Source organism: Grammomys surdaster, unplaced genomic scaffold (genome assembly GCF_004785775.1).
Source record: "Grammomys surdaster isolate TR1022 unplaced genomic scaffold, NIH_TR_1.0 136, whole genome shotgun sequence".
Classification (NCBI taxonomy): Eukaryota; Metazoa; Chordata; class Mammalia; order Rodentia; family Muridae; genus Grammomys; species Grammomys surdaster.
In genome coordinates, this window is record NW_021604594.1 from 13199948 (window position 1) to 13222636 (window position 22689).

At 41.3% G+C, this 22689-nt stretch overlaps 1 protein-coding gene across 2 annotated transcripts in view; it reads right to left on the reverse strand.

Moving 5' to 3' along the window:
* Positions 1–9911: 9911 nt before the first annotated feature.
* Dync1i2 (dynein cytoplasmic 1 intermediate chain 2) overlaps positions 9912–22689 on the reverse strand; it is a 48435-nt gene continuing 35657 nt past the window's right edge. For both annotated transcript variants that reach the window (XM_028762863.1, XM_028762862.1), the window contains exons 13-16: positions 22029–22173; positions 14356–14496; positions 12313–12438; positions 9912–10568 (exon numbers count right to left, since the gene is read on the reverse strand). In XM_028762863.1, coding sequence (XP_028618696.1) covers positions 10455–10568; positions 12313–12438; positions 14356–14496; positions 22029–22173 — 526 coding nt within the window. In that variant the 3' untranslated portion in view covers positions 9912–10454. The remainder of the gene's footprint in view (positions 10569–12312; positions 12439–14355; positions 14497–22028; positions 22174–22689) is intronic.

The following is a 22689-nucleotide window of genomic DNA, read 5'->3' on the forward strand; positions in this document are numbered from 1 at the left end:
TTATCATATATTAGTATTTTTGCATACATTTTGCCACATTGCTGTTCAGAGAGGTCTCGATCTCCTTCTGCTCCTTGGGAACAGTTAAGACTGCCTGCTTCACAGGCAGATCATAAACAGCCGTCACTGTTTCAGTTTTTATTGTTCTAATTGCTAATGGTCTTGAATGAATGTCTTTTTATGTTTTGTTTGGTTTGGCTGTTTGTTTGTTTGAGACAGGGTCTCACTCTTATAACCTCAGAGTCGGGGAACTCCTTATGTAGATCAGACTAGCCTTAAACCTGTGGCAACCTTTTGTCTCCCCTATAAGGTGCTGGAATTTTAGGTGTGGGCAGAACATTTTGCTGTCTTTTCATTTTTACTGGTCATCTATGCATTTTCTCTTTGTAAAATATACAGAAGGCATATTTAGTATACATAGGCTTAGACACAGAAGTGTACATACCATACAGGTTAAAATAGCACTCATGTGATGACCAGGTCAAGAAATAAAACATTCCCCACAAGCCACAAGTTACCCATGCACTTCTCCCATTCTTTCCCCCTCCACCCTATCCCTGCCTACCATGTCTTCCATTTCTGTATGGCTTTCCTGTTCACATATACATCCCTAAATACTGTAGTTCCCCCCCCCCCCGCTTCTGAGACAAGATCTACTGAGGTCCAGGCTGGCCTCTTACTCGGGATCTTCCTGCCTCAGTCTCCATAGCACGAAGATTGTAGGTCTTGACTACTAAGCTTGATTGTTTGTTGTGTCAGTGATGCACGTATGTATGTGTGTGTGAATATGTTCACATGTCACTGCACATGTGTTGGTGAGAGAATAACTATTGAGAATCAGTTCTCCCTACTTTCCATGTGCTCTGGGGATTTGAACTCAGGTCATCAGGCTTGGGCAGCAAGAGCTTTCACCCACTGACCTGTCTTGCCAGCCCTGACCTATTATTCTTTTGAATTTTGTATGAATGAAATTATAAACCCTTGAGACTTCTTTTGCTAAATACATTTAGCAAATCGTCCTTTCCATTGTGTGCATTAAGAGTTTGTCCATTCTATCGTATGGATGCATTATGATTTACTTTCTATTTTATTCTTGATTGACACTTGTTTTCCCAGTTTGTGGTTATTATAGACAGTGCTGCTATAGATATTGTGGACATCTATTCTGCACTGTGCCTCTTTTTAAAAAAATTGTGTGTGTGTGTGTGATGTGAACCATATGCATGCCAGTGGCTCCAAGGCTCAAAAAGTGCCAGGTCCCCTAGAGCTAGAGCTGTGAAGTGTCCAACGTAGGTGCTGAGAACCAAACCAAACCATTTTATGTTCTCTGTAAGAGCATAAAATCCTTTAAACTGCTGAACCATCTCTTCAGCCCAATGATATTCTTCATATGTTTTGGATACTACTATATGTTTGTTTTACATTTTCCTACTTTGTGTCATGTCTTTTTATGATGGTTTTGATATATTAACATTTTAATTTTAGTACGTTCAGATGTATTGGTATTTTTCTTGTTAGCTTGCTGAACATCTCATCAAAAAAAATTATTCTTTTATTGTTCTGGGAATGGTACTCAGTGATAGCATGCTTGCCTAACATTTACAAGACCCTGGGTTTACTCCCCAGAACCACCAAAAGACAAACACAAAACCTCTAGGTAAAAGTGATAAACAGTTATTTTCTTGTTATACACTTTACAGGGTTGCCTTTCACATTCAGGCTCCATGCAGTTTGGAACTCTCCTCGTGTCTCTGGCAACGTGGGGCAGACCTTTGTTTCTGTGAATGGTAGCCAGTCTTGCCAGCACTGTTTATTGAAAGCTTGTCCTTTCCCAGGTGCTCTGGAGCGTCGCCGTTACTACTGTTTACTAAGAAGCAGCCTGTGCTTCGCTGTCTCTGGGCTTCTTGCTACAGGTCTCTCCTTATGCTGATGCAGGCTCCCTCCTTACTCTGTTAATTTCTGTATCTAGTACAATACATGCTACTGATACACAGTGTAGTGTTTCCCCTGTTGTTAGAGAGCTATGGTTCTTCTTGGTTCTTTGCTCTTCTATGTATATTTTATCAGCTTATCAAAAACCATTTAAAACACAGTTTGGTTGAACAGTAATGAATCTGTAAGCTGCTTTGGAAGAATTTGTTTATGGGGGCTTCTGATCCAGGAGCACACTATATCTCTACTAAAATATTTTTCATGTCTTAATAAAAATTTATACTCACTGAAGGAATCTTGTACATCTCTTGTTATATGTGCTTTTAGGAAACTCACGCATTTGAATGCTATAGCCAATCTGCATGTGCGTGCATGCGCGTTTGTGTGTGTGCATACATGTGTGCACACACATGTGCATGAGTGTTAGGGGTTCAATACAGGATCTGTTCATGGCAGGCAAGCCCTTCTCCATTCAGTCATAGCCCTTAAGAGACAGGGTCTCACTGGCTAGCCTGGGCTGGCCCAGAGCTCTCATTCTTCCTGACTCAGCACCTGAAGTCCTGGGAATTGTTAAATGGATACCACCTTGTCCAGAACTGGCAAGATACAACTTATTTTAGTGTATCACTCTTGGTCTCACCTTTCAGCCTTGTAGTCAACGTTGGTGACTTGTTTCCCACATCTGCACTTCCCTCCCTTCCCTCTCGCCCTCCCTCACCACCTCCCTCTACTTTATTTTCTTCTTCTTTCCTTCCTCCTCTTTCTCCTTTCAGTGCTGGGTATTGAACCCAGGGACTTGCACAGACTAAGAGAACATTCTGCCCCTGGGCTGCAGACCTACCACCCTCTCTCCTCCTTTATGAACTTTTTGTAAACTACATATTTCATGGTATATCATTTAAACTTTGGTTTTTCAAGTTATTTCCTTAGTGATTAGAGCTTATAATACATTAATTTATAACAATCTTTTATTTCTAGCGAGATCTACTTCAGTAAAAGGCATTCCTCTAAGACAGCTGTCCCCCCATGCTTTGTGTGTATCTGTAGTCACATGACTCCACCCTTCCCATCACTGTGCCTTGCAGTTACATTTTAAATCTACTGAAGAAAACATGCACTGAGTCTTTAGTGTTTCTCTCATTTTTCTGTCCTTATCTCTTGTGACTATGAGTTCCCTCTACTGCCGTTTTTTTTCAGATAGGATTTCTTTTAGCAATTGAAAAGCATGTTGGCTAGCACTATATATTCCCAGTCATTATTCCTGCTGTCATGACATTTTCTCTTGGATTTTAGACGATGGTTTGACAGATATAAAACTCTTGGTAGACAGGCTTTTCTGCAAACATTTGGAAAGGAGTCCTGTTTACAATACTGTTTTGAAGAATAAATCAATTGTTAACTGTATCCTGATTTTTCTTTGTGTTTTAAATATGATTGGCCTAAGTATATATCTCTTTTCTTTTTCTGACGTCTAATTCAGTGTGTGGCAGTTCCTGGGAGTCTCTATCATTTTTCCTTGTTCCATCAATTCTTCAGATTTTGAGGACTTCAATTCTTAGATTAAGATTCAAAATAAAAATTAAGCTATATAATATACTTATTGATCAACGTCTATGGCATTTCTTCTCACTTCTGATACTGTATTTGTGCCTTCTGATTCAAGAGATTGTCCAAATTTTTGTACAGCAGCAATCCTCCTGCTTCAGCTTCAACTTCTAAACAGTGCACTTACAGGCATGCTTTACCACCCTGATCTTTATCATCCTCATGCAGAGAAACTACAGCAGCGGTTCTCAATCTGGGTCGTGACCCTGATGGGGGCTGAATGAGTTTTTTCACAGGGGTTGCCTAAGATCATCAGAAAACAGACATTTACATTACAATTCATAACAGTAGCAAAATTACAGTTAGGATGTAGCAACAAGAATAATTTTATGGTTGTGGGCACTACAGCATGACAAACTTTATTAATGGGTTGCAGCGTTAGGAAGGTTGGGAATCACTGCTCTATGACCTTTTAAACAGGTTCCTGCAGATAGCTTTATTTGAGTAAATCGTGGCAATGTGTAATTCCAACTGCTCGGGATGCTCAGGCAACAAGTTTGAGGCACGGCACAGGCAACAGAATCCTAGCTTCCCATCCCAAAACAAAGAAAACTCTTACCTCTGGAAAACGCAGACTCCTCCAGATCTGTCTAATGACCTTCCATGTACTGACAAATTCATGATTTACAGTCAGACACTGATGGACATGGAACCCACTAACAAAGGCCTGGTCACTGTAGTAATAGTTTTGTCCAATTATATCATTGGCAGCTTCACCTATCAACCTGACATACTTGGGAGGGAGCCTCAACCGAAGAAGTCCCTCCCTTGGACTGGCCTAGAAGCGTGTTTGTGAAGATATTCTCTTTAATGCTAGTTAATGTAGGAGGGTCCAACCCACTGTGGGCAGTGCTACCCCTGGGGAGCTAGCCCTGCATAGTATACGGAAGGTAGCTGAGCAAGTCAGAGTGAGGGCACCAGTGGGCAGCGTCTGCTTCAGTTTCTTACTCGGCTTCCCTTGATTACGAACAAGAAGCTGGAAGCCAAATAAACCCTCTCCTTGCCAATTTGCTTTTATCTGTGTGTTTATCACAGCAACAGAGAAACTACGACAACTGATCTTCATTATAGAAGGTTTGCTCTGTGCCTAGAGATGATGCTATAACAAAGCAGGGACCTGCCAGGCTAGGGAAGAGGTGAAGAAGAGCTATCTCGCAAGACTAATTTCAGAGCTTCCTCAATGGTTGAGAGCCACACACAGTTCCACAAGAACAGAGCCCTTTCCTGTGGGGTCTGAGTCAAGTCCCAAGTGAATGTGTTTGTCTGATATGGGGACATCAAGGATCCCGGGGCCTCAGCCCCCACGGGAGTGGTAAAGCATCCCTCTGGTCCAAGTATGAATGCTCACAATGAGTTCGGAAAGCCATCATAGCCTCCTTTAACCTAGTTATGGCTTGAAGACTGTTTCTAACCCCGCCTCCTTGTCCAGCTGTGTATAACAAGCTGAGCTGCTAGGGTGCTATGGCTTCCCCAGGGGAGAGTCCGGACCACACAACCCCAGCTTTTCTCTGTCTGTCACTCCCTTGACACTCCAGTTAAATCAACGCTAGAGCTGTGCAGAGCACAGCACCTTGTAGTGATCATCTTCCCACGTCACCTCCAAGGGGACTAGTCCTGGAAAGAGGGAGTGAACAATATAGACCTTTGATGCTGCACTTTTCAAGGGTGTGCAGGTTCTCCCTTGGCTCGCTGCTCCTCGGTATCGGGTGGCTGGGGCTCACTCTGTGATGAGAACACCCGAGGGGAACACCTTTTGGACAGACACCAAGGCATTTGATCCTTTAAAGATGAGCTCCTGTTACTTCATGTAAACGTTTTAAAATATGGGCTTGGGAGACAGGCAGGTGGATCTCTGTGAGTTCAAGGTCAGCTTGAGACCCTGTCCCCCACCCCAAATAGTTTTAAAATTATGACGTCTCTCCATTCTTGAATTCTTTAACAAAGGAACTAAAAATAAAATTACTTTTACTTCACAACGTTCTTCATATATGCATTCTCTCACAAAATTGCCACAGAAAGCAATTATCTTCCTTACTTAAGAAACACTAGCTGGGTGGTGGTGGCACACACCTTTAATCCCAGCACTCGGGAGGCAGAGGCAGGTGAATCTCTTGTGAGTTTGAGGCCAGCCTGGTCTACAGAGTTCCAGGACAGCCAGGGCTGTTATACAGAGAAACCCTGTCTTGAAAAAACAAAAGGAATAAAGGAGAAATTGTTCCAGGTTATCTTATGTACTGGAGACAAACAGGGACAGAACACAGGCTTCTGATTTGGATTTGGGATCTCACTCTGTAGCCTAGGCTGGCCTCAACTGCATCATCCAGTTTTAGCCTCCCAAGTGCTGGGATCACAGGCACATACCACCATGGCTGTCCTGGGACCAGAATCTTTGGGGCTCAGTATCCTCTCTCTTATATCAGGCCATCTTTAAGTAGAAAAACTTTTGTTACAAAGCATTTCAATTATTTTGCTCAGGAAAATAAAAGTACTCAAAAATTCAGTAGAAAAATCCACAAAAGATAAAATGACTTGTTCTCAGAGTCTACCCAGCGGCAGCACTCCTGATTTCCAGTCGCAGGGTCAGGTCTCTGCACACTCGGTGCAGCACACGTGTGTTCTACACCCCACACAATCACTGCCCCACAGCTCTCTGGCCACATCAAGACCATTATGAGAGAGGCAGGATAATACATTCCCAGAGCCCTGAATAAGTGACCTCACGAAGTGAGATGGGCCCTCCAGCAAGCTTACCCGAGGGCAAGCTGTTCCAGGCTGTAACTGGGAACCGCTAATGGAATATTAACAAGCCCAGACTCAGACTCCTGCTAGGAAACTAACAACACAAAATACTATAATTTTACAAAAGTTTGTAAAAGATTGCTGATTGGCGGTGGTGAAACTCTCTCTGGCTAGAGTGACATACAGAAAACTTAAATGCCTGATGTCCATTCGGACTTTTAGGTTGAAGAATTGGGAACATGGCAAAGAGAAAGGGAATTTAAACATCTGAAGTTCACACATTAGGTCTGGGAGTATCGGCTTACTGTGAAAAACACCGAGATTTGCTGACTATGTGAAGCCTTGCAGCTGGCATTCTGGCTTGGGACTGGGGAATCTTTTTTTCTAAAACTGCTCCAACAACATGTTCCCTAAATATTGAGAAAAGGATTTTAAAATCTATGAGACAGTAAGAAAGTTATTACCACTTTGGGGTAGTGAACTTAAGAATACTACTTAAGAGAATGTTGTTTAACTCTTCAGTTGAAATATGAACGTGATTTTGTCTTTTTCATGTGTGTGTGGTATGCATACATGTCCCCATGCTCCAGGAATCCTACCTAGACTCTCAAATGCCACCGGGCATTTGGTTGTCTCCAGGGACCTGACCTCTCATGCTGCTCTCTAGGCAAGTACATTAGTACTAAACCCTCTCCCCAGTCCCTGCATGGTCCTTCTGTCAAAAAAATTAATTTTAAACTATGTGTATTTGTATGTCTGCACACATGAGGACAGGGGCCCACGGAGCCCAGAAGAGGCCATCAGAGCCTTTGGAGCTCAAGTTACAGGCGGTTGTGAGCTGTGGGAGGTAGATGCTGGGAACTGAACTCAGGTCCTCTGCAAGAGCAGTGAGCATTCTTACCTGGTGTGTCATCTTTCCACACACAATGCTCTTTTCACTGTCTCTTTGGGACAATGCTCTAATTAATTCTCTTGGCTCTGTAAGTCCGACACCTAAGTAAATGATTTCCCAGCATTTACAACAATAATAAAAGAAATTATTCTATTCTGTGTGTATTGTTTGCGTGCACACACACACAGGCATTCGAGAGGATAATTTATAGGAACTGATTTTCTCATGGCCCCAGACATCAAATGAAGGTCAGGCTTGGTGGCAAGTGCCTATAACTGCCAAGATTTTTAAATTTTTAAAATTTATTTATTTTTTTTTTATGAGTCAAATATAAGGTTCTACTTGGAAGTATTTTCCCCAAAGCTCTAAGGTCCCTGTCACCTAACAATCAGCAAGATGACAGCTCAAAAGGATGAACTCTTTTCTTACTGCTATGTGTCTTAGATTAACACAGAAAACAAACCCATCTCAACCAGATGCTAAAACTAGGTCATCAAAAGCACCAGTGCTGTTGACTTTAAACCCTAGACCTCTGCTCAAGACCTGTATGAGCACACCTTGGATGCTCACAACCAGACCTGTATAAGCACACCCTGGATGCTCATGGTCTACCCATGAGCAGTGCGTAGTGAGAGCTATAACTGACCTCCAGATAATACATCTAAGTGTGCAGCTTTTCCAGTTAGAACATCACTCTGATGCAGACAGAGACACTGGGATTGTGAAAAAGACATTTTCAATTGTCTGAGAGAAAGAAAGAGGGAGGAGGATGAGCCTCACAGGCGTCCAAATTTCTGAGTGGCTAGGTGGTGACGGCTACCTGGGGGAAAGCTTTCAAAGCCCAGGACAGGTCACCCCAGCCACCACTCCGCCTTCCTTCTCCCTCCATGACAGTTCTCAGTGCTGTCACACACACATTTCTATGGTCTTGTCCAACTTTGCAGAGGGCTGTATCCATGATGAGGAAAAGCTTCTACTGCTGAGTATCAGGCTTAAATGACAATCAAAATGATCTCAGAGACTTACACCCAGTCAACTATGGTCTGAAAAACTGAATATGCTTTCTCAACACAAATAAAGAAGAGAAGCTTTAATTCCAAGAATCAAATCCAGGAAATGAGCTGAGAGCCGAGCCCTGTCTCCTGCCAGGAAACACTGATCACATGTAAGCTACAATTTATGTCACGAGGTATTTTTCAAAATTAGGAAGGTCTTTCACACCTAAAAGCAAAATCCCCGACCCCAACCAACTTCCTCTCATAGTCCTGTGTGCCCGCTAGTCACAGCAGCCTTGTTCCTATGACAGGCTTCAAAGACACTTCCTTACAGAAAATCAATGCATGTTCCTAAGTGCACAGTGAGCCCAAATGAGGAAGGCTCTATGTTAAGTTTTTCTGAGGGTGAGGGAGAAATTATTCTCCTAAAGCAGAAATTCCTTGGCAATACTTAATTTATAAACAGGAATAAATACTAGCCCCATATTGTATTTTATAAATACTTAATGCCAAGGAGTTTTGCCTTATGAGAATAAATAATTCCTTTTTTTTAAAAAAAAAAAAAAAACAACTTGAGGCCAGTGACCATTTGATTGACCATGTCGATTTCCAACCATACACAACGTTTCACTTAACATTTATACTTTCCCCTTTTCTAGTCATGTTTACAAATGTAGAATAAAAACACAAGACTTCTGAGTATATGAGTTCCTCTACAGAAAGACAGCGGGACTCAGCTGACACTGAGCGTTGGACTTAGAACTCCTACCGTGAGATAACCTGAGAGGGTTCTTTGGGATTAACAGGCAACTATAGTAGAAGCAACGATGGAAACTAAAGATGCAAAGACAGTGGATCACCTTAGAGCTGGGGGGGAAGTGACCAATGCAAAGATGATGAATCACCTTAGAGCTGGGCAGGGGGAGTCACAGATAATGTACTTGACAATTCATAATAAGAATAAGTAAGGTTCAGGCTTGGGTTAACATCACATTTCTCATAGATGTCAAAGCTAGTACTACAGTTTGGGTCTAGTACTCCTGGCCAATTCTTTCTTATACCACATAGTACTAAGAGTGAAGAAGTTCTGTTAGGTAGACGTTCTGATTTGTAGAATTTTCTCTCAACAGATCCTTCTTATAAAATAAAAAAAAGTTCAAATTCTGATTTCTAATGTTTTAGTTCAGGTTCTACTGAGTGAAGAGTGAAACTCTGAAGGATTTAAAAGTGAAGACGAAGAAAGAACTCAGAGCATCTAAGCCTGTAAGATCTGGTCCCAGCCCTTCCCTCTGGTCCTGACAGATGAGTTCCACACTAATGCACACATTTGCTATCTGCCTTGAAGATCTGTAAAACTGTTCTAGCAAATCCCAAGAGTAGAGGATTCCAGAGCAGAGTGTGGACTCCTGAGCACGGCTCCTGTGTGGCTGCTGCAGCCCCACTGCACTGCAGGCCAGCCCCTCTCTCTCTAAGCTGCCCACTCTCTAAGAGCTTACATGCACAGTGTTCTCCGTTGGTGCAAACAAGGAAGTGAGCATTTATTCTTCAGAACAGAGTCAGGCAGAAGCTAACCTAAGAGAACACCGACAAATTATCCAACATGAGTTTGCAATGCCCAGGGAGAGCAACATTATCTCTATATGGTGTATAGTTAAGGCTGCATATGATTTAAGGTGGCTGCTTGCATTTGGAACTTAAAAAAAAATTTATAAGAGAAAATTTCTAATTTTAAAGAGTAAAAATGAAAATTTGAAGTTAGCACATTTTTGTTTTTATTTATAGATAACTACCATAGAACTATAAGAAGGAAAATGGCATCAACATGAAACTTAGAACAGGTAGGTGACTGCATGCTGGGACTAAGAACCATGTTCCTACACACTCAGGGCAAGAACACAACTGACATGGACTCATGTGCTGTAGTGCATAATAAGGAATTGTGGCTACTTAGAAATATGCAGAACTTACTTAGTCTGTGCTTTAGAAATAATTATATATAGTATTACAAGTTCAAAAGAATCCAAAGGAATAATTAACAATATACACCCATGTGTTAGAATCCAGAAAAGGCTGCATTCTATAAAGTTGTCAGCTGTATTAAAAATGACACCAATCCGAAACAAAGTGAATATAATATAAAAAAGGCATTGTAAGCTTTGCTTCCTGTATTAAACCCAGTTTATCCATGGAATTTCCTTTTAATACTCATTTAATCAGAAGCATGCAAATAGTTTAGGATCTACTTAATCATCTTTGCCAAACTCGCTAAGGCTGCAGCCTGCTTCTCAGGGCTAGGCAGGGATCCGGGTAGCTGCCTCCTCTTCTGCGTCAGCTCGGTTTGCATTAATTTCTGCGAGTGTCCGGCCAAATCTTGCCCATTCATCATTTCGGGGAACAGCGATCTGCTGTTAAAAGAAAGACAATGTTTGCTGAGCAGTGAAATAAAAATTCATCTTATTTACTATTACTCTGTTTTCAAATAATTTTTTCCATTAAAAAGTAATAATTGACCTAAAGGGCCTTTCTATAATTACAGAGACTATAACAATGATTTACAACATTTCAAAACAAAAGGTGTTTGTAAAACATGTCATGGCAGCCTCAGAAATGAATCTGTTGTTACCACCAGTGCAAGGATACAAGGATGCTTTGTAGACAGACTTCCTGGTACCGCTATGGGTCTTGCTGAGGGAGAGGAATGCATTCAAAACTTTTAACTGTATTTTTTCCACCACTACTAGTATGAAATGGTTATTTTATTTTTTCTTTTCTGAGACAGGATCTTTCTGTGCAGCCCAGGCTGCCTGCAATTTGTGACCTTCTCACATCTGCCTTTTGAACACAGGGTTTGTCTAGAACATAAAGTACTCTTTCTTGATTCTCTTAACTCCTTGGTCAGAAGTTATACTGCTATTCAGCATAGTGTTGAATCAAGAGCAAACAAGAAAAAGAAGTTTAGGGTGTTTTTCCTCAAAGAGTCAACCCAAATGTCCCTATATTTGTTCTTATGTTATACAGAGACTAACATTGCTGTGAGAACACAGATCATCCAATGTGACCAGTGAACAAATCTGCTTCTCAATATGCAAGATCTAATAGTAGTTACTAGCCAAGTGTGGCAATTTACATTAAGTTAATTAAAATTAACTTAAAAAAAATCACAGTTGAGCTTGACTAACCTCAGCTTTTCAATAAGGGCATGTCGCTGACAACACCCACCAGCCAATGCAGACACAGGACATCTGCATGCATTGTCCAACTGGTTGCTCTAAATGATCTAATCTCTCTTTCCCGAGATCTGATTGCTATAGCCACAAAGTATCAGGACAACATGGGGAATAATGACGTAGAAAAAGTCTAGAAGGCTCTAGTCAAGACCAGACAGGAAGAACTGAGCTCTGCTCCCTGTGTCACTTGGTGCTATGTTCAGTCAAGCAGAGTGACAGGAGAGCCTGACTCCTGCTGATCTCCATCTCATGTCTCTGCATCCAGGCTGAGGTTCAAGCTTCATTTTTCTCAGTTACTAAAGAACTATGGAGGGGATGGAGAAATGTTTCCGTGGCTAAGAGCATTGGCAGCTCTTGCAGGGACCCTGGTTTCAGTTCCCAGCACCCACATGGTGATTCATAACAGCTTGTAAGTCCAATCCCAGGGGTCTAATGCCCTGTTCTGATCTCCACAAGCTCCTGCATGCATGCATACAGTGCACACACATATATACTCAGGCATACATATACATGAACTAGTCTTGGGAAAAAAACTAACAAAAGATGGTATCTTTGATTTCTTCTGTCTGGTTCAAACAAATGTACGAATACACAACAATGAAATTTTATCTCAGTATCAATTCTATAAAACTCCAAGTCCACTTTGTAATCCACATTTCCTTTCTTGTCTGAAGAATTCCTAGCAATGCAGGAATCTAGAAGCATGATACTATCATACACTGTTACTCTCAATCTACTGCATGAGAGCACAGCATGCCCACTTAGAGAGATGGCATTAGAAGCTGCTTCTGTGGTGGAAAGCACACAGCCATGTAGTTTATACAATTCATGAGCCGCACGCATTGCTAGACTCAGCGGCCACAATCCCTTCATAATACTGCCACTATGAAAATGTGACAAAATGATAGGCACAAGCCCATACCTCTCCCACATCATATATGACAATCTGTCCTTCAGAATCACCCACGGCGATTTCTCTTCCGGAGTGGGTCCATCTCACACGATTAAGAGCAGGGTTGCCTTCCACAGAAATGCTGGCAGTCGGTACCTAAGTCATTTAAAATACAGCACAGTTAAAAGTCTCATCAGTTTCTGAACATGTATAACAGTAATTCTTCTCTAATCTGTGTTTCTAAGAAGAAATGAGACTAGATAAGAGAATTTTCCTACCTTCCTCTCTATTCGGAGATTTATTATAATGACATCACCATCAACCCTTGAAGATGGGTTGGGAAAATACAAAATACTTATTTAAAAAATTCTTACATGGCTGCACTCATCTCCTTAGTAAAGAGTTTTTATGTTTAACTTCTTGAAGCAGTCAAGTTATTTAAAAACGTGACTAAAACTCATTTTAAAAAGAAAATATTTATGACACCTTCATAAAAAGATCACAGTTCAGTCTTATAGGAGAGGAATTTGGGGGCTTGTACCTTCCCTGGCTAGAATCAGTTAATGTGACAGACAGCAGTTCCTAGAAACAGCTCAAACTATTGGTACAAAGAGCTTTCCCAAGCCCCAGCTCCACAGAAGGCAGGAGAGAGTACCTACATGGGGGTGGCAGGCTCTGGAATCTGACCAAACATCTGTTATACTCAGAGTAACTAGTGTTCACTGAGGCAGACTAAAAAGCATAATTAAACTTAAAAGTTTTGAAATATGACCAAAGTAATCCATATGCTTACATCAATCAATCCTAAGCTATTAGCCTAGAGATACTATAATCAAACTATTAAGCGAATGCTCTTCATTTAATTATGGCCATACATTTTTGGTAGAGAAATCCAAACTAAGAAAGTAAACTTGGACAGCGCATGGTGGTGCGTGCCTTTAATCCTCACACCAGGCATGGCGGAAAGGGTGTAGGGCAGAAGCAAGAGCACTTCTATGAGTTCAAAGCTAGCCTAGCCCATACACTGCATTCTAGGGCTATTTAGTCAGCTTACCAAACAAACAAACAAACACATACATATATACATACATATGTAATGAGTAAATGAACGAATTAATGAATAGTAGATGATAATAGTATTAAAATTCTTGCATTTCCAACATAGCCCCCCCTTCCCCGTCTTTGTATAACTAAGAACTTGACTTCCAGGGATCTGGAAAGATGCCACTAGCGATCAGGAGAGATGGAGGGCACCAGTGACTCTTCTACAAATTGTTAGCATCATGTCTGCTAACCAGAGGCAATACAGGGACCTAAGAACATTTTAGGCCTCTTTAAACTAGCAAGGATACCTCACAGACACAGCTAAATTGCATTGCCAAATTTGGTATAGCAATTAAGAAATATGATAGTTCCTACATTATTAGTATTAGTACTTATGATACTGGGAATTATACCCAGGGTCTTGTACATGCTAAGCAAATATTGTACCTGAGTTACATGCCCAGACCTTGAATTTCTGAGACAGGGTCTTGCTATGTATGTAGCCTCTGCCTCCCAAGTCTTGGGTTTACCTGCCATCATGCCATCATGCCCAGCTCCATGCTCACTTTATAGCTAATGGTCACTGATCTTAACCCTTTATGGAAAAGGGTCATCAAATACATTAGCTTTCTCTCAAACATGTCAGGCTAAGACTAGTGTTTATGGATGATACACAATCCTATCAAGGCCGACAGGGAATTCAGAATAAAGGTTAACATACTCTGACAATATGCAACTCTCTGTTTTCCAGCCTAAGAATGAAAACATAGTCTCAGCCCCCACGGAGACTTCGCCTGGACAGGAGGCACGACGCTGCTTTCCAGCAGCAAGAATGCCCGGTGTGCGCAGCGGTGCCGCCGTCACTCCCTTCCGCTCGGCACAGCATGCTGTTTGTCATATAGGGACAAAGCTTATTTGCTCTCTTTGTGATGAAGCTACAATCACAGAGCACTTTTACATTCCTTGGGATAAAAGAAATTTCACAAATTATTCAATAAATCTCCGATTTTCTGTTATTTCCCAGCTCACCTCTGTGTCATTGTTGAGATTCCATAGATCCAGTCGCCCCATGCCGTCCACACAGGCAAACAGGGCTGGGTGGGTGGGTGACCACATAACATCATAGACATAGTCTGAATTATCTTCAAATGAGTACAAAGGCTTGTTATTCTGAAAAAGAAAAGTTAATTTTTAGCACAGTCAGCATATGAGACACACAGAAATCCTTACCCACTCAACCCTGGCATACGCCAGAGATCCTACAGGCACAGTTTCATACCAACTCAGCCTAGACTGTCTCCCTAATGAACTAGTACTAGGTGGCATTTTCTTTCCAGCTAGTAGTGGTCATACTATCTTTGAGAAAGGAATAAAATAAGCCTCAGGACACTTGTCAGTTAGCAGTTCCTGGAAGATGACAGCAGAGGCACTGGCCTTCTTGAATCTCCTGGAAATCTCCCTATGGACGCAGGTAAAGCAACAAGGAGAGCAAAAGCAAAGTCTCACAGTGTCTCCAGCAAAAGTGAGGCAGACTTCAGCTGTGAGCTGGGGGAGTCGGGCTCCATGAGTTTTAAGACCCAAGCAGTATGAGCATCTGTGTGGGAAGAAGTGACTGACAGCCACAGCTGACGCAGATGCACTCTTGGTAGTATGATATGGGGCAGTCTACGAACAGCAGAATCCAGAAGAGTTCAGCATCTTTCCTTTCATGCTGAACACTACAGGTGCAGGTGAGGGAACAAGGTCTCACGCTCTTGTCTGGGTCTCACACACTCTTAAAACTGACAGACTCAAGTGCGGGAGCAGGTGTGGACGTTGGAAGACAACCTGCAGGAGGCGGTTCTCTATCTACCATGTGGGTCTCGGGGCTTGAACTCAGGTTGTCAGTCTTGGTGGAAAACACCTTTACCTGTTAAGCCATCTTGCCAGGCCAATTAAAAAAAGATATGATAATGTCAATATCATGGTTATTATAGTAGCCCATAATGCTTAACTAAAAACAAACCCCACCACCCCCTGTAAACTAACAAAACTTTTTTAAAAAGCTAAGCCAAACACAAAAAAGGATTTTTTTTTTCCTTTTAAAGTCACTGTTACAAGAATAATGATACAGCTTGCCTAGCCTGACATGTGTATACGATCACCTGGTGATCTTTGTAAAGCCACCCCAGAGGTAATTCATTGGTATTTCTGGCACACTAATGATGCTAAAGGCTCTGACTACTGTGACAGTTCTTCAGACATCCCTTTTCCAGGCAGTTTTAAGGCCTATCACCAAAAACCTAAAACAAAGTTGCTAACAATCATATTCACATATTCAACTAAAATGTGTGTGCTGTGGCCTGGGGAGTAGCTCAGGGACAGAGCACCTGCCTATTATTCTGGAGGCACTAGAGTCAGTCTCTACACTGGAGGAAACAAAAATACGATGATCTACATGCTGGACACAGCTCAGGAGTAGAACAATTGCCTGGCATGCACTAGACTCTGAGTTCAAGCCAAGTACTGCAAAAAAGGGCAATGTCATGAACATTTCACAAAACAGGCAATAATATCATGGCAGGCTGTTAATCACAATGACACACATGAAAAAAATGTCACCCACTGGAAGGTTAAAAGGAAAAACACCAGAAAACTCTAAGTAGGGACAAGGATACAGAGCAATCAGACCCATGCATACCCTACTGGTACATCAGGAACTGGCAGAATCACTTGGAATTGACAGGTGCTATCTCTTCAAGCTGGACACATATACATGTCCTCTGACCAAGCCATTCCACGCTAAGTGTGTGCTCACAGAACTGACTGTTCATGCCATCAAAAGACAACTATGACCTGGCATTGTGGTATTCCCTTGTAATCCCAGTACTTGGAAAGATCGTAAGTTTGAGGCCAGTCTTGGCTACACAGAAAGACACAAAAGACAAAGGGGGGAAAAGACAATGTCTTCTCCAAGTGGAACTGAAGCATCCACATGTCACCAGCAGAATGGACACATGAGCTCCTTATTTCCATGGCTGGAGAAGATGGTCTGGAACTAACAAACACAGTGTTTAGCAAGCTAGAATGAGTATATACTCCTTTTTAGAAACCACAAATTATTTAAAAAGCAATATAAAAATTAGATTAAAACATTTAAAATAAAAAAAAGATTGCTAATCATGTCAGGAAATGGTTAGATCAAATATTTAATCTATTCAGTGGACATACTATAGAGCTTCGGTAAAAGATTACAATTTTTTATTTAAAAAATGTTTTTTTTTTGTTTTTTCAAGACAGAGTTTCTCTGTGTAGCCCTGGCTGTCCTGGAACTCTCTCTGTAGATCAGACTGGCCTCAAAAACTTAGAATCTACCTGCCTCTGCCTCCTGAGTGGTAGGATTAAAGGCGTGCACCCCACCCCCAACTCTGCTGAAAAGATCACAATTTTTAAGATTATGTAAAAGAAAGCAAAATGTCTTTCAATTTAAAATGTGACTATTTTAAAACTCTTTTTCCTTAGCTTAATTGAAAAAAAAAGAAAAACCATAGTTATCTAAGGATTAGCCAGAGTTTTACCCCACTGAGAAAATGCACGTATTTAACATCAAATAATGTTACATAGTACAGTAATTTAATATATAATACTAAAAATTAAAATCCCAAGTGGAACATTTTAACTATCTTTTTAAAGTGTTATCTTCCTTTACTTTGAAGAGCACTTCTGCCTAAATGGCACTGAGGCAGTAGGGAGAGCTGAGAGGGATGGGACCCAGCCTGCTGTTTCAGTCCAACCAGCAGCCAGCTTTAGGCTTGAGACATGTCCCTCATTCTTTTTAAGTCTGTTTCCTTGTACATAAAACAAAGGCTTCAAATTGGTGGTTGTGAAGCTTGACTGTATGTTGGGGCCACCTAAAAAAACCTTTAAGTATAGTGTTGAGGGTCTCTCTCCTGGGGTCTGATTTCAATGGCCTGGGTATCAGGAAGTACTTCAAAGTCTAAAAAGCTGCTCCTGTACGACCAAGAATGAGAACCTCTAAGCCATATAATGCATAACAGAGAGGTCTCGTACTCTTACTCACAAACAACCTGCAAAAACATTATCTGCCAAAAAGAAATCAAGACAAAGGGCTCCTGTGAAAAACAGCTAGCATCTGAATAAACAGAACAATCATTTGGTTCTGCTGTAACAACAAACACTGCATGATCAAGGGACAGGCCACACTGTTCTTCCTAAGCTCAAGGTATGTACTGGTTGGAATATGTTGTCCTAAAATTCATGGCTGTCTAGTACTTGTTACACCGGTTACACTGTATCAGGGTGGGCTACATCTACTATGACTTACAGTCACAGTAGTGAAAATGTGGATGTAGAGATCTAATGAAGCAAACAGGTTCAGCGTGCTCCTGACAAAGGCAGAGACCTGCAGTGCTAACAGCTGCAGGCCAAAGAATACTAAGGATTCCTGGCACTCACCATATGCTAGGAGACAAGCATGGAACAAATTCTCAGACTCCAGTGCTAAGCAGCCTACTAAATTGACAAAATTTCTGTTATTTCAAGCCGCTCTGTGATAAGCTGCTACAGCAATAATAATAACCTGATACAGATAATTGTTTTCAAAGCTGGGGTAACTGGGAAGTTTTAGACTAGTAACAAGAGTCTCCACAGTTAATTTGGATGATAAGAGAAATCATTACAGGGCTGGAAAGATTGACTCAGGGGTTAAGAGCATGTACTGCCCTTGCCGAGCACAACACCCACGCCCAGCAAACTTCCTGCTCCAGCGATCCCATGCTTCTGACCTAATGCTCATGTACACCCACCCACATGTACACATACACACACACACACACACACACACACACACACACACACACACACACTCTCACTCTCTCTCTCTCACACACACACAAATCATTCCAAGGTCAAAAATAACTTCACAATTAAGATAATCTTTGCAGAGTATATCTATTAAAACTAATGAAAACTAGTCTTACAAGGCAAATGAAGATAGCACCACTCCAGCACTGTCCAGGAGAGGAGTCTCACACAACAGATTGTGAGAATCAACTACCCCATGGCAAGACTATCTTTACTTGAAGATGAATGAATCAAGCTATCTTAGCTTGATGCCACTGAATATTCAAATGATAAAACTCCTTTTGTTCTAATTCCTTGCTCACCAAGCAATCTTCTGATTATAATTTGGCTTCCCATGTGGGTAGTCTACAGAGAAACAATGAGCTGGTCAGGCCAGCAGGAATATCTGGGCCCTTCTGGCAGTTACGTTTCTGACTGTAAATTAATAAATTGACATTCTCCAATGTACCAGTGTCTTGGGAGCCTGTTACTTACATTCAGCATTCCCCTGTCTAATCAATCCCAGTAGCTGACAAAATTGAGTTTCTAAATATGCAAAGGAGGCTAGACACTGGCCTGTAGCAACTACTGCGGTAAGTGCCACCAGGTGGAACTGGGTCTGCAGCATCAGCTAGCCTTCCCTCAGACATTCCCAGTTTCAAACCGTATTTTCATTTTAATTTGTCTACTATGTGAACATTTCTTTTCCATTTTTTCCAAGGCAGGGCTTCTCTGTGTAGCCCTGGCTATCCCGGAACTTGCTCTGTAGATTAGAATGGCCTTGAATTCACAGAGATCCTCCCTCCTTTGCCTCCAGAGTCCTGCTTAAAGAGATGTACCACCATCGCCTAAGGAACATTTCTTTTTTTAAGCAATGGTAACCTCTTTTAACCCTGTTTAAGGCTAGTGTTGTTGTGAAATAAGCAGGCACACAGCCAAATTAAAGGTGGGCATTGAAACACTGCACTGTCAAAAGTTTAAGTTCCAAATAGATTACAAAAAAATGATTTTAAGGAATGACCTGATTAACAATCCTAACTCTGCCACTTCATAGTAAAAATGGTTCTGAAACTCGAATATACTATGCATACATTAAGATACCATCTTTCAAAAATACTTCTTTTAAGAATAAACCTAAGACAGGTCTATTAAGATGTGCTGGAACATTCAGCTAATTACTAGATTAGACCTGAAATCACCATCTTCCAGGTTACCCTGAAGAAACTGTCGTTGTTCATTCGTTCTCCCTGCTGTTTTTCAGACCCATTAATGTGCTTCTACTGTGGACTTTCAAGTTTAGTGTTTTGAGATTTTAACTGTGTCTTCTAAATATTACAGAGCTAACATCTTGGTTGAACTTTATTAATATGGAAGAGCTAGGTATGGTAGCTCATGTCCTAGTACCTGGGAGGGAGAAGCAGGCAGACCTCTCCTGAGTTTGAGAACAGCTTGGTCTGGCTCCTGAGTTCCAGTACTATCAGGGCTATGTAGAGAAACCTTGTCTCAAAAATTAAAACAAAACAACAATAACAAAAAGTTCATCAATAGGTGGATGATCACTATTTACTTCTGTGTGTTTTTGACACTACAAATAGCTTAAGTCAAAAAGTATTCAGAGCAATTTGTTGAACCAGAACCATGGGCTATGTTTTAAAATTTCCAACCAAGCTAAGATCAGAGAGCTTCACACTGCTGACTGTTTCAAACTGCATGTGAGCAGTGCCAGACTGCAGTCTCCACACTCCACTCTTACAAAACTTACACAAAGAGAACGAGGAAAGATCTTGTCTCAAATTGGGGCAGAGCCAGATCTTAATGAACACAGAGGTACAGCAGTATCTAATGACTCATTCTTCCAGTTTACAGGGGTTCACTTCCTTGGGCAGGAGAGCACAGAAAAAGAAGAGGCGAAGAAGCACGACGTGAAGTCTGTTAACTGTATAAATCTGAGCCACTGGGTTAAAAGCTTCACACTGGGGCCTGAAGAGACCTGGCTGCTTTGGTAAAGGACCTAGGTTTAATTGCCAGCATTCATATGATGGCTTAAAACCATCTGTAACTCTAGTTCCTGGGGATCTGATGTCCTCTTCTGGCCTCTGAGGTTACTGGGCCTATATGTGGTCCACAGACATACATAAAGGCAAAACATTCACACACATAAAAATCAAAATTAAAAATTAAAAAATAAAAGCTTCAATGGAATTAGAATAATGGTTTTAAAGCAATTTTAAGATACTGTCTGTTATTTCTTAGCATTTATTATCCATGAGCATGTATACTTCTCATTATTCAGCACAAGCAGGGCCTCGATCAAATTATTTAAAAGGGTAGATATATACCAACAACTAAACTAGGAAGCACAAGTTCAAGTCTGGAACAGTTGACTCTGAGGACACAAGTGTGGCCATGTATATAAATATACCTAGCACACACTGCTGCCTGACATTCATAGAACAGAATCGTTTGCAGAAAGGATAAACTAATAGACAGTAATTCTTAGTCTTTTCTTCTTCCAGAGTTAGGATTGAACTCATACACAGTACACAAGTAAGTGTACTATCACTAAACTATATAAAAACAACATAGGCCAATGCAATTCTGTTAATATTATAAGGGGTTCTTGGTCATATATGATGTAAAAATATACTACTCTATACTGGCTCATCCTTTGGCCTCTAGGAAGGGTGTTAGTGGCAGGGGAGAGATATGTATCATATTTGAGAGTGAATAAAAGAAACAACAGAACTTAATTAGTGAGGAAAAGAGAGGTGCCTGCCTATCATTCTTACTCAAATCTCTTCTGGGACAGTGAGTGTACTCTGGATGCTGAGGCCAGAACTTAGTAAGCACACAACCAGGAGTTCACTATAGTAGAAAGCATCTCTTAAGAATACTAGATTTTAGCTGGGCAGTGGTGGCGCACACCTTTGATCCTAGCACTTGGGAGGCAGAGGCAGGTGGATTTCTGAGTTTGAGGCCAGCTTGGTCTACAGAGTGAGTTCCAGGACAGCCAGAGATATACAGAGAAACCCTGTCTCGAAAAATCAAAAAAAAGATAAAATAGTCTGACAAGCAATATGAGGCTTATAGCACAGCTTACATAGACTAGGATGCACTGAATGTGCAGTTTTACTAGCAACACTATGACTGTGCAGAAGAACTTGAAAGCAAGCAAGTTAAAATTAAATATAAAATAAGGTCAAGCAAAATGACAAAGTCTGTCATGTAGGTCTCACTCCCTGAGCTCTGTCTGTGAGACTGTCACTGGCCAAGCCAAGCCACACTCACTGAAATTACTGGAGGGCTAGATGAACACTTTCAACACTAAGTACATATTTCAAGTAACCAGTTTACTAAGCTTCAATAAAGTTAGTTATACTGCACTACGACACATGTGCCTTCACAATGATTTCTTAATGATTCAAGTTTATTGTGTAGTCTTACTGTACAGGACTTACTGCGAATGGTCTCTGTCTTTTCTCTATTTCCTATCACCTCTGTGAGCCACTACTGTCCTGAATTAAGTCTCTTAGCTCTCCACAGAGCAAATGAATGGCTTTTGTGTGGAGCTGGATGAAACAATATGAGGAAGTGTAGGGAATACCAGGGCTTTCTCCCCAACATAATTCAGAGTAAACAGATCTCTGCTTGAGAAGCCTGAAGTGGGAGGAAGCTTACTCTTCAACTGTTTGGGGGATCATCGTATTTGTTATACTGTGTGACTCCTTACCGGGTTCTACTTACTGGGATTACAACTCCAAGCCATCTAAGATCTAAGACTATGCCTTTCCCTGCAGTATTAGAGCACCACCTTGTGTCAGGAAACTGGCCAAATGAGCAGAATGCTGTGTTTCAGATACCTTAGTTGTCCAAAGTTTTACTGTCCAGTCAAAAGACGAAGTGACAAACAGATGTGAGAAGTCTACTGCTCCAACGGCTGCGTGACAGTGGATTCCAGTGATGGGTCCCTGGTGTCCCTCAAACATCTCACTGATTCCAGCTTTGCTATTTCATAAAAGTGAACACGTTAGGGACCTCTCTTGGAAGTACACCACATATTATTTTCTTAACATTTTTACTTATTCATTTCTAAGACAGGGTCTATGTAGCCTGAGCTGCTCTGGAACATACTATGTAGTCCAGGCTAGCTTCAAAACCAGAGCTCCACCTTCCTCTGCCTCCAGAGTATTGAGATTAAATGCCTGCACCATCACACCTAGCCAGTGTATCTTATCAAGGGTTTATACAGCAGATCTTGACTTAATTTCAAACACAATTCTGGGTTAATAGTTCATCAACCTAACTTATGCCAAATGCCACTCTATTCCAGATGTGGTAACACTACTGATATAGCAGGGGTATTTTATAGCTGTAAACACCATGCTGTTGACAAGAGAACTCAACAAGATCATATTCATGGTGGTAGAACAAGGACAAAGGATGCTGTGTAGGGATGCTGTATAAGGATGCTGTGTAGGGATGCTGTGTAGGGATGCTGTATAAGGATGCTGTGTAGGGATG